Source organism: Penaeus monodon, chromosome 42, assembly GCF_015228065.2.
Source record: "Penaeus monodon isolate SGIC_2016 chromosome 42, NSTDA_Pmon_1, whole genome shotgun sequence".
Classification (NCBI taxonomy): Eukaryota; Metazoa; Arthropoda; class Malacostraca; order Decapoda; family Penaeidae; genus Penaeus; species Penaeus monodon.
The window spans coordinates 5,146,788-5,161,787 of record NC_051427.1 but is presented as its reverse complement, the minus strand read 5'-3'; the positions used below and the strand labels follow the sequence as shown (position 1 = coordinate 5,161,787).

The window sequence follows — 15,000 nt, the reverse complement described above, 5'->3', positions numbered from 1 at the left end:
CTTGCACTTTAGCCAGGGCTGCTGCCTCTTGTGTGTCGTCCCATACGACATTGTCCCTGCAAATTCATGGAGGTTTTATAAGTAGGACCAAGAGTAGGAAAGAAAGAATGAAAGAAAGGATGAATAACCAAAGAAAAAAAATAAAAGAAAGAAAGAAAAATATATGTGTTTTAAACATGACCTTATTCTGTGGCATATAATTTTTTTTCTCTCTCTGAGCCAGTCTAATGTGCTAAAAATAAAATCTGTATTACTCTACATTGAATATTAATTTTTCTCCTTTTTTTTTCTACAGATGAAAATCATCCTTGCATATGTACTGTATATTATGTATTCGTATTTTTATAGTATTTTCCCTATTGCTGGTGTCTAATAATCCTTACCAATTGTTCTGTGTAAAGACAAGTTTCCAGTCTTTCAGTTCCCTCCCCCCTCCCGGTGGCCGCTGTCTTTTGCAAGCTTTGCTGCTCTGCTTCCGACCCCAGAGGTCTGTCCTACACTTTCTTAAGTCCAACAACAATCTGACCAAGATCGTGTGTGTCCTAAATCCTGCAAAGCATAGGGCTATCACTAAATCTTATTTGAGTTGTGTGTCTAAGTTTCAATCATATAAAATTGACTCTAGACCCTCACAGCCATAATAATGCAATAAGTATCATATAGTCTTTTGATGTTCTACTCTAGCTTAGTAATAGCAATAATACTAGTAATGATAATGATGATGATTTGAAAAAAATAATCAAGATAATTCCACAGCTGCTTATTAGAGAAACACGCACAGTAACCCAAGCAGCTGCCTTGGTTTCCATACATTTGGCACTCAAGCAAAGACAACTAACTCCCACAATATTATTACTATGAGACTGAGTTTGTAGAGCTTCCTGATATTTTGTTATCAAATGAAGAAGCACTCCAAGCTCTATCAGGCCAGAATATACACCATGGGATCTTAGTGCATTGGGTGAGGTCATCACAGGTCATTCAGATTCAAACAGAAAAGACATTCCATTTTTAATTGAACTTCCACCCCACTTAGCGTAAAAATAAACCCATCAGCGATAGTCATAAACAGAGGTAAAGGTTATTTGGAACACAGAATATAACACTACTAAGCATGATAAACTAATAAATTATTCGTAAAGCTGCAAATACTTTAGCTGATATCCGCAACTCTATGCTCGCGGTAACTAAATCCAACGACATCGTAAACTCTGCACTTCTACCTCTACCAAAGGCAAACAAGCTCGTATAGATAAAACCTGTCATGCTCCAGCTCGCAGACCTCCCTGCCAATTTATCGTCAAATAATATATTAGTTTCCCCTTACGCTTGCAGACTTGTTGGCCTTTGCCGGAGTGCAGAGTCCTATTTTTAACTATAACCTAGAGCTATATACCACATCACAAAGGCCCCAATTCCACATAAAGGTATCTCATTCCACTTCATTTCCTCTAACACACATCTTCATTTCATCCATACCTTCTAACATTAATAAAGATAACATTCCTCAAAAAAAGGTATATAATGATAATAAAAGGTGAACCAGATAACAGGTAACAGGGTAACAGAGAGGAGAGGAAGAGAAAGAGAAGAGAGATGAGAGAGATGAGAGAGAGAGATGAGAGAGAGAGATGAGAGAGATGAGATGAGAGGAAGGAAGTGAAGGAGAGTGAAGGAAGTGAAGTGAAGTGAAGGAAGTGAAGAGAAGGAAGAGAAGAGAAGAGAAGAGAAGAGAGAGAAGAGAAGAGAAGAGAAGAGAAAAGAGAAAAAAGAGAAGTGAAGAGAAGAGAAAACAGAAGAGAAAAAAAATAAACTAATAATACAAAAAAAAAAAAAATCCAACTCCCACCCAAATGAAGACCAAACCGAAGCAAACCTCAAAGCCACATACCACGCATTGTGCTCAAAGACGTTTTTCTTATCCTTAAGGAACCTCGCCCCGAACTGCGGCCTCTTCCCCGGCAGCCTTTGCCCTCCTCCCTCCTCACTCATTTCCCCTCTAATTCTCTCCTTAATCTCGTCCTCTCGCTCGGATTTCGTCTTCTGGCTTGGCTTTCGAGTCTGTTCTTCCTTACAGGGTTCGTGGAGTTTTAATGAGAGAGTTGAGTGTGCGATTATGGGGGTCGGGGAGGGGGGAGGGGGGGGGGAGGGGGAGGGAGGGAAGGGGGGGGAGGAGGGGGGAGAGGAGGGGGGGGGAGGAGGGAGGGGGAGGAGAGAGGAGAGAGGGGGAAAGAGGAGAATGACGAGGAGAGAGGGTCCGTGGAAGGAGAGAGAGGAGAGGAGAGAGAGAGGGAGGAGAGAGAGAGAGAGAGAGAGAGAGAAGAGAGAGAGAGAAGAGAGAGAGAGAGAGAGAGAGAGAGAGAGAGAGAGAGAGAGAGAGGGAGAGAGAGAGAGAGAGAGAAGAGAGAGAGAGAGCGAATGAGAGAGAGCGAGTGAGAGAGAGTGAGAGAGTGAAGAGAGAGAGCGAATGAGAGAGAGCGAGAGAGCGAAGAGAGAGAGCGAGAGAGCGAATGATAGAGAGAGAGAGAGAGAGAGAGAGAAATTTTAATCCTTGTCAGATGAAGAAATAACCAAAATTTTGGTTCCATTTCGTTTTTTTGTTAGTCTTGATAAGGAACTTTTGATTTTATTTCATTTCTTCTTACAGCTAAGAGCGGGAGTTTTCCACAGACTTATAATGAAAAAGAGAGAGAGAGAGAGAGAAAAAGATACGCCAATTGATGACCATGTGCTAGCAAGAAATTAATACCTGATGAAGGGAAAACCTGTATCAAGAACTCAAAATGCTTCAATACCATCCCTGGGCAACACTGTGAAGTGAGAGGAGTAATTCTTTGTTCACCTTTGTCATTCATGTCATCGCAAGGGATCCCTTACAAGAACCATAATTTTGAGTCCACATTTACAATTACCGGCTTTAGCAAATGGGGGGAAAAAAAAGCATAACAAAGAGGGCGACAGAAATCTCTCTGTCACAAGGAGTCACAAGTCACAAGCTGAAAAACAGACACCTATAAATAAGGCCCTCGGCATAAATCTGACCAAGAAAACCGAAGGCATTCCCTAATGACTGTTCCTTCTTAGGCAGGGGCTTGCTATAAGAGGACACACAAATGTCGATGGGAATCATTGGCAACTAATGAAACTAAGATCTGGTGACCTTGATCCTAAGCACCGGTAGACTTGGGTTCCAACAACACATCTCCTGAGGTTCTTAATGAACTCATAATTTTGATGGGACATTCTGTTCTACGTGATATTGTGAAGAAAATCTAAGAGAGTAATGTTATGCAGTCATTTGAGACTGTGAACAGTTCTGCATATCGATTTGCTGGGATGACAATAAGATGAAAATTCACATACACTTTGTTGAAATGGTCGGTGTTCCTAACGTAACCAGTGAAACCCTATGGGTTGTCCTGAAAGGTGTACAAGTCCATCTTGCACTGCCATTAGAGTACTGCTGTGGACACGGGTATGGCAGAGCTGCAAATATTCAGGGAAGAATAAAAGGAATTGCAACCAGGATAATGAAGGAAAACCTTTTAACATTGAACGTGTACTATTTGGCACATTCTCTCAACTTGTGCCTCCAAGATGTCACTCGAAAGTGTCCAGTAATTAGAGATGCTCTTGACTTGACACAGAAAATATTACAGCTCATAAAGCTTTCCTCCAAGCAATGTCTCATCAAATCCAAGCAGGAGAGTTCTGGCCCACATGTTTCTGGAAATTTCAAGCCCTTAATGTTCAAGCAGATGGATGGTCCGTGCTGATTCACTTCCTTCCATTCTTGAAAACTACCAAGTTCTTTTGGAAATCCTAGAAGAAATCAACACCACTACCAGTGATGAATACTCCCATCGACCTGGTGGACAGATGGCTAAAATGGAGAACTTTTCAACATTCTTTGGTCTGAAATTGGGGCATTTGGTCTTTGCAGCCTCAGAGATACTATCAGTAAATTTCCAAGCTATAAAGATCTCAGTTCATGATGCTACCAAAGCTGTAGAGCCTGCCATAAAGTACTCTGCTGATCTTCGGAGTGATAAGTTCGGTACCTTCTTCAGAGATGTTCAGAAGATTACACCTGATAATGCCATATGCCGTCACAACACATAATATCCCACTAGGCCAGCATCCTCCAGGCCAAAAAGCTGCCCATGGAAACCTCAATTCTGCTACCATAGTAAATCAGTTGGTGGATCTGTGGTATTGAGCTTGCTGTAGAAAAAGATTCTCCTAGAACTTCATTGGGACCTCAGCCTTGACATGTAGTGCAATGGACCCTCTGACATAGAATCCTTCTGCATCTCACTGCTCAATAACTGCAAGAAGAGCAGCTGTCTTCAGCAGTACTTCAATCAACCACCAATAACCCTTCTCACAGTGATATCCTACGAGAGCTTACGTTCCTTGAGGACCCCAGTCATAATCTAACCTACTGCAAATAATTCTCAGGTTAGTGCCTTCTTTGTCTTCTTGGCTGGAAGTCATTAGCATTCCCGGGATACAGTGTATCTAGTGATGGTATCTCTGCTGGTAGTGTCCTGGCAATCAACAGTGTTCCCAGACCACTGAACAAGAAAGATTTTCAGTGTTACCTAAGTTAAACTATTACAGGTGGCTCATACTAGTGTGTGAAAACATGGTTAATTACCTCAACCAGATACTGACTGAACACAGGCAGCAGACAGGATGTTTTGAAGTTCAAGATGACCTATGAATCTGCTGCAGTGCTAAATTTCCCTTATCCAATAGCAGAATTCAACAGAGCATAGGTCAGCTGTTTTAGGTTACAAAAAAATAATCACAACTGACCAGGGGACGTAGCTGAATCTTCAGTCTGGTGAGTGATGTCTAGGATATATGTACAGGCATAGCTAAAACAATTGCTGAGCATCCATCACCAAACAGTATGGTAAAATAATAGATGAAGACAACCCTATCACCAGAGGAACCACTAGGCATAAGAAATATACTCAGGAGAAGACCTGGCATCTACTTGTGGAAATCGTGTATGGCATGATGCTATAACTAACGGGTGAGATTGTTTCAGAGCCAGCATCTCCCCCATTCTATGGTGAAAGTCTGGTATGTTCAACACTCATTACAGCTTCCTTGCACTGGCCCTTAACAAGCAGTGGAACACCAAGTGATACCAAGCTAATATCAGAGGAACTTGGCAGCAGATCTTCATAAACCATTATGCCAGCCATCATTCCACAGCTGGATCAGAAGATATCAGGCCAAAGAGCTAAGTCCTACTTGATATAGAGAAAGAAATAAGAAAGTGAGTGTTGTCCTTAAGTATTAAAAGAAATGTACAATCATCTGGCAGCACTCAAAAATCCTACAAATCTCCATTTTTAAGTCATATTACTGTCAACCTCTCTCCTTGAGAAACTTCCTTATCTTACCTCTAATATCTTTGTTAAAGCCTGCCTTCATCTACCTGGAAATCTACAACAATTTACTTATTAAAAAAAAATCAACTCTCTGACTTCATTCATCTATCTTCTCAAAATCTATTCCCAACACTCACTCCTAATCATGTACAATCTCTAATTTTAAAATGGTCTGGCACAGTCAAGAGATACAGGGAAAATTAAACATATACATTTACATTGAGAACCTATGAAAAACTACAAAAGAGATGTATCATTAAAAAAAAAAAAAAAAAAAAAAAAATGTAAGAAAATGATGACGGGTTTGTAAACATTTTACTTCAGTTTCTCCAGAAATAATCAGAAAGGGAGGTGTTTTAACTTCCCTTGTCATTGGTACAACCAGATTTCTAATTGATGTTATGACGAGTGAATCAGAGCATGAAAATGTGGATAATTACCTTTACGTTTTGGAGTTTTTCCTCAGCCCTGTTTGGGATCCCCAAAATCTTGTTGACGGCATTTGGCGTAACCCCATGATAATACAATGCAAGGATATATCGCAGGATATTGGGTAGAAGGTTCAGTGAAGGAAGATGTCTTGAGGAAAGATTTTGATGAGATATTGAAAAGAAACATCCCTAGGTTTCAAACTGAAATGAGGTTTCACTAAAACTAAATAATAAAACATTTTCTTTAATAATCTTTTATTAGAATTTGATTTTATACATTACAGGTATGAATATACATTCATATATAATAAAAAAAAAAAAATTACCTGTACCGAAAAGTAAGAAATATACATTCTTCCAGTTCTTACATAACCTGAGCATATAAATGAAATTAAAAGACCAACTACAAATACCTTATGAATATGAAGAATTCATCAGGGTACTTTAGGCCTGAGAACTATAACTTACAGGCATAGCTTGAGGCTAAATGAAACACAACTGTTGGGAATTTTGTAATAAGAATGTCTAAATTGTGCATGAAATGGGTTTATGTTATGTTAGCTACACTAACTGCATAATGTGGTGGTAAGCCTTAAATATTATATTTAAAAGAACTCAATGAATATTGGGTTTTTACATGATGCTTAAAATAGAAAAGTTTGACATATAAATATACTTGCTGTATGTATGTATATATATATATATATATATATATATATAAAATATATATATATATATATATATATATATATATATATATATATATATATATATATATATATATATATATATATAATTTTGCAATTCTCATATAGAAAAAAAGTTAGGTAAGAATAATAAAAAAAGTTATGAATAAGCAAATCATAATTTATATTTAAATTCGAAAATATAATATATATATATATATATATATATTATATTATATATATATATATATATATTATATATATATATATATATATATATAATGAATTATATATATATATATATATATATATATATATATATATATATATATATATATATGATAATAATTTTCTTAGTTTTCCAACTTCAAAAACAACTAGGCAAAGTAGGATCTCACCTTTGGACTTAAAATACCCCAAAATACCAATGAAAAGACACAATAACCATAATAAAATTAAGGAGCACCGTGCTGTCCTTCCAACTTTGGTTCAAGAGGCAGTTCGAGGGAGGCTGCTGTGTTTGTGAGCGCCCATTGATCCGTGGGATGCACCTCCTTACCTTCCTGCATCCATCCTCATGGTCAGTTTCATTGGGTTTAGTTAGAGGAAGATGGTGTCAAATATAATTTTGCTGTCAGAGTTGACTCAAAAAAAGCCGTCTGTTTTTTCCCGTGAAGGTATTGTTGGCCTGAAAACAAGATGAAAGGTTGATTTCCGGTATTTGTCTCTATCGAGTTATGTGAAAAAAGTGAGTGAGAGAATGAGAGAGAGAGAGAGAGAGAGAGAGAGGAGAGAGAGAGAGAGAGAGAGAGAGAGAGAGAGAGAGAGAGAGAGAGAGAGAGAGAGGAAAGTAATAATGGGGCAATTATATCAAGTGTCCTCACTTAACAAGTGAGGTAATTGGTCTCAACATAAGAATACTCAGGTGTTAATTGTAACAAGTATAGAAACAGATATGAATGAAAATGAATATCTTATCAGTGCAAGAGATGTATATGATATTTACATTATATCTTCATCAGAAATGCATATACTTTTGAAGAATATCTGTAAATGAAATGCTAAATGCAATTTCCCATTCTGTGAAGAAATGCATGTATTTCTGGTGGAAATATAACTGAGATCTACATGTGTTTTGAAGATATTTGTTCTCATTCATATCTCTTTGTACAAAGGCATACTCACTCCATACTTACTTGGACAATTACTTTGGAAATGTGAATTTAATCTCATGTTGGTCATAGTCAAAAGATCCATGATCTCCTCTTTCCCAGTGGCTCTGGAGAATACATGATTGAGTGACTGTACGTACCAGGACCCATTGGTTGTGTTACGCCAAGAATAATAACCTGAAAAAAAAAAGAACTACTGAGTTTGTCTATGTGGTTAAAAATTGGGAAAAACACCATATTCAAAATTGCTATTAGGTGCTTCTAATACATGTGTCTTACGGATGTTGATCTATATGAGTGATATGTTCAGGGTGCCTAATTTACATTCATAATAAAATGACTGGTGATGTAAGCCTGAAGCATTAAACTAGAACATTATTCCCTAAGTCTCTTGGGATGGGAAAATAGCTAGCTAGAGAGGCAATTAATGGCCAAGCAGATATCCAGATTTAGGGAAACAAGCAAGGCCTGAGAAGCGTGGAATAAAAGGTGTGGGCTGGAAACCACGGGAAATCCTAAGAAATGAGGGAGAAACCAATATGCTTGTAACTCAGAGGTTTGTTGAAATTTTCACTGTATCTGGATGGCATGATCACATGCCATGTCCACTGTAATTTTAATTAATTAATTATGTTTATACGGAGATGGGTCCACAAGGGCTTAGTCACTAAGGAGTCAAATACTATTCCTACCTATCTCCTCTGTTTATGCCTTTCCTTCATATCTGGAAATTTTCTTTTATACAATTTTGCTATATTTATTACTAATAAAGTATTGACAATATAGTAATAATTATATTGTCAATAACAACAATAACAGTATCAAATCAATGTCAAGAGGCAAATACACACTTCCCACAGACTTAAAGAATGGAAAATCAGAAGGTCACCAGAGCCTACTAATTGACTCCTTGCTGGCTGAGGACTTGTGTACAGCAAAATTCACAAAAGCCTAGAGAGGACACTACATAAAGCTGGCCATTGGGGTTAAAGGAACCATCTTAACCCATTGCTGACGGGTGGCATGTACGTACATGCCATGGCATGGCGGGACCATCTGCCGGGGGCACGTACGCACATGCCATAGAGTATGCATGGACATGCCATGAGTTTTTTTTTGTTACAATCACGGCAAAGTTTATTTTTTGCCAGTGAAAGTGTGATTAAGTCGGTTCTAACACTTTCTCATTTTTACCATGCAACCAAACAAAAAAAAATGCAACAAACGACAATTTCAACTCCATGAGCCACACACTGCTTATTTATTCGGACTATAGACCGAATAATGATCAACTATGGAGTCTATATAACACAAAAATGCCCTTCAGTCTCGATTATCAGGAAGTTGGCAAGTAGAGACTGTAAAAATAATGAAATTGAAAATACAACATATCTTCGTAGTATTACGAAGAAACAGCATGGGATGCTGGTATTTGGCATGTGTGGTCGCGCATGCTCGGGTGACGATATAAGCCCCCGGCAGCGAGGCTCAGGCCACTATGAATGCTACCCATCAATTATGGGTTAACTGGGGAAGGGAAGATTTAGATCAAGTTATCTATATCATCATCAATCCAAATGTTAGGGTCTGTAAAATAATATAAAAAATAATTAGCTATGGACTATTGCACTTATATCAGTACATCTGGCCTCTTTTCATATAAAGTAAGTTTGATACAAACCTCATACATTTACTACAGCCATATTTGGGGTGAAGGCCAAAGAGATAGGGGGTGGAAACTCCTCAAATATAAAAAGGAAATTTCTACATCTCTTCCATGTGGATGTTCCAACTCACTATGCTAACTGCCAATTTAAAATCTAGATTACTATAGATAAACATTTGTTTTTGTTTTTGTGGAAACAACCAAACATTTACAAAAGCTGCTCATCATTGTCATAGTATCTTTTTGATGTCTTTGTGTACTTAGTCTGATTTTGTTATTGTTTACGAAAACTGAGCTGGATGGTACATCTGGGTGGTAACTTTTTTCTGACATTTATCCCCTTGCTTGGGTATTCCTGAAACTAAAAAAAGTGGTATGATAACACACACAAAATTGAATAAAACAAAGAAAATCTGCACGACATGATAGTTTTCTTAGCCTCGTCATTAAAGTTTTAACCCTCATAAGGTTCTGTCTACTGAAGGATTTCAGAGATATGCCTGTAGTTGTTATTACACATTACATGCTTCTTCATGCAAATGCAATTAGAATTGTGATTCACTTGGAGAGCATATCAACAAAACTGCCATCAAATCTATAGCTAACATTTTGGATACTAGTTATTTCCCATGCTACTCTCATCATTATTGTTATTATTTTTATAGACATTGTTATGATTATAATATTAACAACACTTAACAAAATTGAAAAATTTTCTTTCTGAAATTCAAGGAATAAGGTAAGTAGGTGAGATAAGATAGACCTAATAATTGACTCCATGGTGGCTAAGCACCTACAGACCTATCTACGTGTAAACAAAATTAACGAACTAAACCACAGTGGATATGGCATGTATACACCCCTCCCCTCCCCACCGTGTCTGTGGTTTAATTGTATCACCAGATACGTAACACAGAGAGGCAGCAACGTACCCGGGGGGGTTGACCAGCACTTCAAAAAGTCCGCGTGGCAGGCGATCTCCTCAGGAATGACTTCCTCTCTGATCTCTCCCTTTTGCTCCAATTGAACCTCTATTGGACCACCTGTATAAGCAGGAACCCCCTGGCACAACTATAAGATCATTATTAGAAAGAACCGTATTTATCTGATCTCTCACATATTCACAAATTTTTTCCAGGATACTCAAATATTTCCATCCACGACAAACCTTCCAGATTAACTGTCTAAAAAGGATTCATATGTGTACTTGTGACAAATCACATAAAAAAAACAAAAAGCAAAGTCTCAGATAACATCTAAGTGTAAGGAATGTGACCAAGCTGACACCTAGCCTGCCTTACCTCTGTGTCTTCCTCCTCTGGCGAAGTTACTGGTTTTTGTAAGCCTTCGCCACGAGATGCCTGTTGGTACACAAGAAAGCTAAGGGAGGAACTGAAAAATTACTTCTAATTCGATAATAAACAGGTTTTATCAAATATGTTAAGCCTGCTCACATTTCCATGTATGCTCATATTTCATTAAGTATTACACTGTGTTGTTACATGTAGAGCTAAACTGCATTAAAAAGTGCTGTATAAATATGAACATTAAGAGAGTATCAATACATGGCTGTTTGAAAATGTTCAGTACTCAGGCAGCAGATGGAAATCATGCTAATTTCTTTTCCATGCTCCCTATATCAGTCAGTTACTAACAGAAGTACCTAAGGACCTAAGAGCCTTTTTTCCCCCTAAGTGAGCAAAAGAAAACTCTTTGCTTCTACTCTTTCAACAACCAAAAATGCTGGAGGCTGCAGAGGAACTTTGCTCATGTTCAAGACTGTGTAGGCATTTTATTAATCAGTTGAACAGTAACATTGAGCTAAACTTGCATTGGGAAAGTCTGCCAGAAACTAATCTTCATGGAGGTGGTGCTGTAGGCCCTTGGTTGCTGTTGGCATTACTATTTTTCTTCTTCTTTTTACATAAATCATATATATACATAAATATATATATGTATATATATATACATACATACACATATATATGTGTGTGTGTGTGTGTGTGTGTGTGTGTGTGTGTGTGTGTGTGTGTGTGTGTGTGTGTGTGTGTGTGTGTGTGTGTGTGTGTGTGTGTGTGTGTGTGTGGGTGTGCGTGTGCGTGTGCGTGTGCGTGTGCGTGTGCGTGTGCGTGTGCGTGTGCGTGTGTAGTATGTGTGTGTGTGTGTGTGTGTGTGTCTGTGTGTATATATATATATATATATATATATATATATATATATATATATATATATATATATATATATATATATATATATAATATATATATTATATAGAAGAAGAAGAGCAGAAAGTAAAGAAAAAGGGTAAAAGAAGAAGAAGAAGAAGAAGAAGAAGAAGAAGAAGAAGAGAATGGTACAGAAGATGGTAAAGAATAAGAAAAAGAAAAAGAAAAAGGAAAAGAAGAAGAAGAAGAAGAAGAAGAAGAAGAGAAGAAGAAGAAGAAGAAGAAGAAGAAGAAGAAGAAGAACAATAACAACAACAACAACAACAACCAAACTTACCTCAATAAAGAATAACTTGGGTTTTCCAGCTAGAGTTGGGCAACGGTCTGCCAGGAATTCCTCGAAAAGAAGGTCTTCCTTGAAGGCTCCATCTTGACCATATAATATGTTACTCTCCCCATGACTCATGAATACTATAACTAGTGCATCACAGTCACTGTGGTCAATGTCATGAGCATCTAAGGAATATTTAGAAAGAGGAAATTAGTAAAACAAAGCATGTGCTGTGGAGACAAATATGTGTACAGATTTCACAACATGAAGACTAAATTGAGCTAAGGTTGTATCTATTAAAACTTTTTACATTACTAATTCTAAAATATCAGCTACCCCTTTATATACAGGAAGGGCAAATATCCATGCTATGTCCACTAATATTCTCATTTATCAATTTTGTTTACACACAGCAGAAGTTTAGTTACTGAGGAATCAAGAACTAATCCTTGATTTTTTTAAATATTTACATTTAATTTCCTTTTATGGATTTACCATTGGTCTAATAATCATAATGTTAGAGGTACAATAAATATAAAGATTCTAAGGATGCATATATACATATATATGTATGTAGCCTACATCAGTAAAAATTAATCTAAAAACAGGATTAATATTCAATAAATTGGTGTATTAACTAATTTATTTTAATTAACTAAATTTTTTTTGGTTAGGTTATATTCCATATTCTATCTAGTATAACACACACACACACACACACACACACACACACACACACACACACACACACACACACACACACACACACACACACACACACACACACACACACACACACACACACACACACACACACACGTACGTGTGTATCTATCTATCTATCTATCTTTATATATATATATATATATATATATATATATATATATATATATATATATATATATATATAGATATAGATATATATATATATATATATATAACATATATATAATTATATATAGCATATATATATATCTTACTTATCTCTATCTTATCTATTCTTCATCTATTTCTATGAAATATATCTATATTATTCTATATCTATACTATACACTGTTAATAACATTTTACTAATCATAATACATATAATATTAACAAGCTATATCTTTCTTCCCCCCATCTACCCAAAACAATAATAAAAAATAAATAAAAAAATACAATAATACAAAAATAGCAATAATAGTCTTATTATTTCACTTCCTTATTGAATTGCAAATATATCTTTACTTTTTGTATTGCTACTAGCACTGAGTTGATAGATTTTACCACAAATACATATGATATTGATATTTTCAAGAAAAAATGACAATTAATAAGATACCTTAAAAAAAAAACAAAGAACATTATTACATGTCCATGAGTTAACAAAATACATCACTTTAATCTACTTCAGATTGACACCTTATTTACAATTGCCTTAAGTTGCTTCACTTTTCATTAACCAAGTTTATCGTACCATGGTTAAAGAAGCCACAACTTAATAATCTCTCAGATTTACACACTGACCTCTGAACTGTGCCTCTTCTTGCACTGACCAAGTTTGGTGATTATACCATGCTCTAATTTTGCTTTACATGACGTCTGATGTCACTATCGTGATGACCAAGGGGGATTAATATATTCCAAAAGGTAGTAGTTATAACTGTAGTAACAGTAGTAATAGTAATAGTAGTAGCAGGAGAAGTAATGATAGTATACCAAAACAGTCACAGAGGTAAAGTAATAGTAATGAGTCTTAATAGTAATGGATGTTAGGAGTAGTAGCAGTAAAATAACATTTAGCAAGAATGTAATTGGCAGTGGCTCTTTGCAATACTACTGCCAAGCTACAACACTGTCCAGATGTGCATTAACAACATATACACAATTTCTTCTACACTCACAGCCTAACTGAAGGTCAACAGAAACTAGTAAAAAGCTTGGGTGGATCACTGGAAAATGAATGCTTAAGGTAACAAAAGCTAATATTTTAGGGGTATGTGACTGCCTTCATGCAAGAGATGGATAATCTGTGAAGATGAGTGTGACATTGTGATGTCTATAACACCTATAACTCAATGGACAGAAAAGTATAAGCCAAAAGGCTGTGAAAAACTTTGTCACAAGCTTATGGTGGAGCCAGCTCTACTGTCACTGGTTAACTTATTATTCAAAACTGGAGCAAATCCTGATGCTAAAGATTTCTTGCTAAAGACATGGGCAGAGAGCCTCTTTTTGACACTGATATCTTCAAACCATCATTGGTGCTTAACATTACCACATGCAAAAGGATGATGATAAAATTGAGATGTAAGAAGTATGAATCCAAAATATAGATTGTGAACTTTCATCCAGCTAATATTTACAACTTAAGAAGGAGAGGGTCTTTAGGTCAAATTCTTCAATATGAAGTTCCTTGAAGCCAAATCAGAGAGAAAATAACAACCAAGATGGTATAGTTGCTTGTAGGTGGTGCACAGTCTTTCTAGCTTCTCTGATCTGCTCTACTGTACCTGAGAGGAACTTGATCATCAAACCTTAAGACAATATCTGTGAAATACGCTATGAACTACAAGTTACTGAGAGTTGCATATGGATGTTGTTCAGTAATTAAATGCAGATGGATTATAATGTGACGTACATGCTTTGGGCTAAGAAATAAATGGTGACAAAGGCATGCTACTAGGAGAGGACTGGAGGGCTTAAAGTAATCTTATATAGTACAGTTTTCTGGCAATCAGTTATCAGCTTTAATCAATATTCTGGCAAATCAGTAATCTGGTTCAATCAGTTTTCTAGCAGTAAAATCTATAGGAGCAATGTTACACTTCCTGGTCTGCCACATAGATCTGCAATTACTGTTTGGTGGCACTGTCTGCTGTTTCTGAGCACTTCCAAACACATACTTATTTGTTATGCATTTTTTATCATAATCTGTTGACATTCTACCCCAGTCACAGCTCCAATGAATATAGGAAGTGCTTCTTGTGTGAAACAAGCAACCTGCATTATTCTGTAACAGACAAGTTTGACCCTCTGAAAAAAATTTAATGACTCATCTACATCGCCTTAATGAATCTATCAATCATCTGGCAAAATCATTTTTCTGGCACCCTCCAGACCCCAGTGATGCTTGGAAAACTGTTTGCCAACCTGTAGCAA

The 15,000-nt window shown here is 36.6% G+C and overlaps 3 protein-coding genes across 4 annotated transcripts in view; 1 reads left to right on the top strand and 2 right to left on the bottom strand.

Moving 5' to 3' along the window:
* LOC119598879 (tRNA N(3)-methylcytidine methyltransferase METTL2-like) overlaps positions 1-2,046 on the bottom strand; it is an 11,587-nt gene extending 9,541 nt beyond the window's left edge. Inside the window, 3 exon segments of the mRNA XM_037948572.1 lie at positions 1-56; positions 384-549; positions 1,892-2,046. The exon segment at positions 1-56 is cut by the window's left edge and continues 97 nt beyond it. Of these exon segments, the coding sequence (XP_037804500.1) occupies positions 1-56; positions 384-549; positions 1,892-1,898 (229 nt within the window). The 5' untranslated portion in view covers positions 1,899-2,046.
* A 1,328-nt stretch (positions 2,047-3,374) lies between these two features.
* On the top strand, positions 3,375-4,122 carry LOC119599088. Its single transcript, XM_037948845.1, has 2 exons — positions 3,375-3,765; positions 3,827-4,122. Exons 1-2 carry the CDS (start codon positions 3,375-3,377, stop codon positions 4,120-4,122), a joined length of 687 nt encoding a protein of 228 aa, XP_037804773.1.
* A 2,733-nt stretch (positions 4,123-6,855) lies between these two features.
* On the bottom strand, positions 6,856-12,146 carry LOC119598872 (caspase-1-like). 2 transcript variants are annotated; one of them, XM_037948566.1, is made up of 5 exons: positions 11,866-12,146; positions 10,665-10,724; positions 10,296-10,425; positions 7,722-7,874; positions 6,856-7,213 (listed from the first exon to the last, which is right to left on the bottom strand). In XM_037948566.1, the coding sequence occupies exons 1-5, from the start codon at positions 11,992-11,994 to the stop codon at positions 7,122-7,124; spliced, it is 564 nt and encodes a 187-aa protein (XP_037804494.1). In that variant the 5' UTR covers positions 11,995-12,146; the 3' UTR covers positions 6,856-7,121. The 2 variants fall into 2 exon arrangements, with proteins under 2 accessions (XP_037804494.1, XP_037804493.1); XM_037948565.1 differs by having other exon boundaries at positions 6,857-7,213; positions 10,296-10,434; positions 11,866-12,133.
* Positions 12,147-15,000: the final 2,854 nt, after the last annotated feature.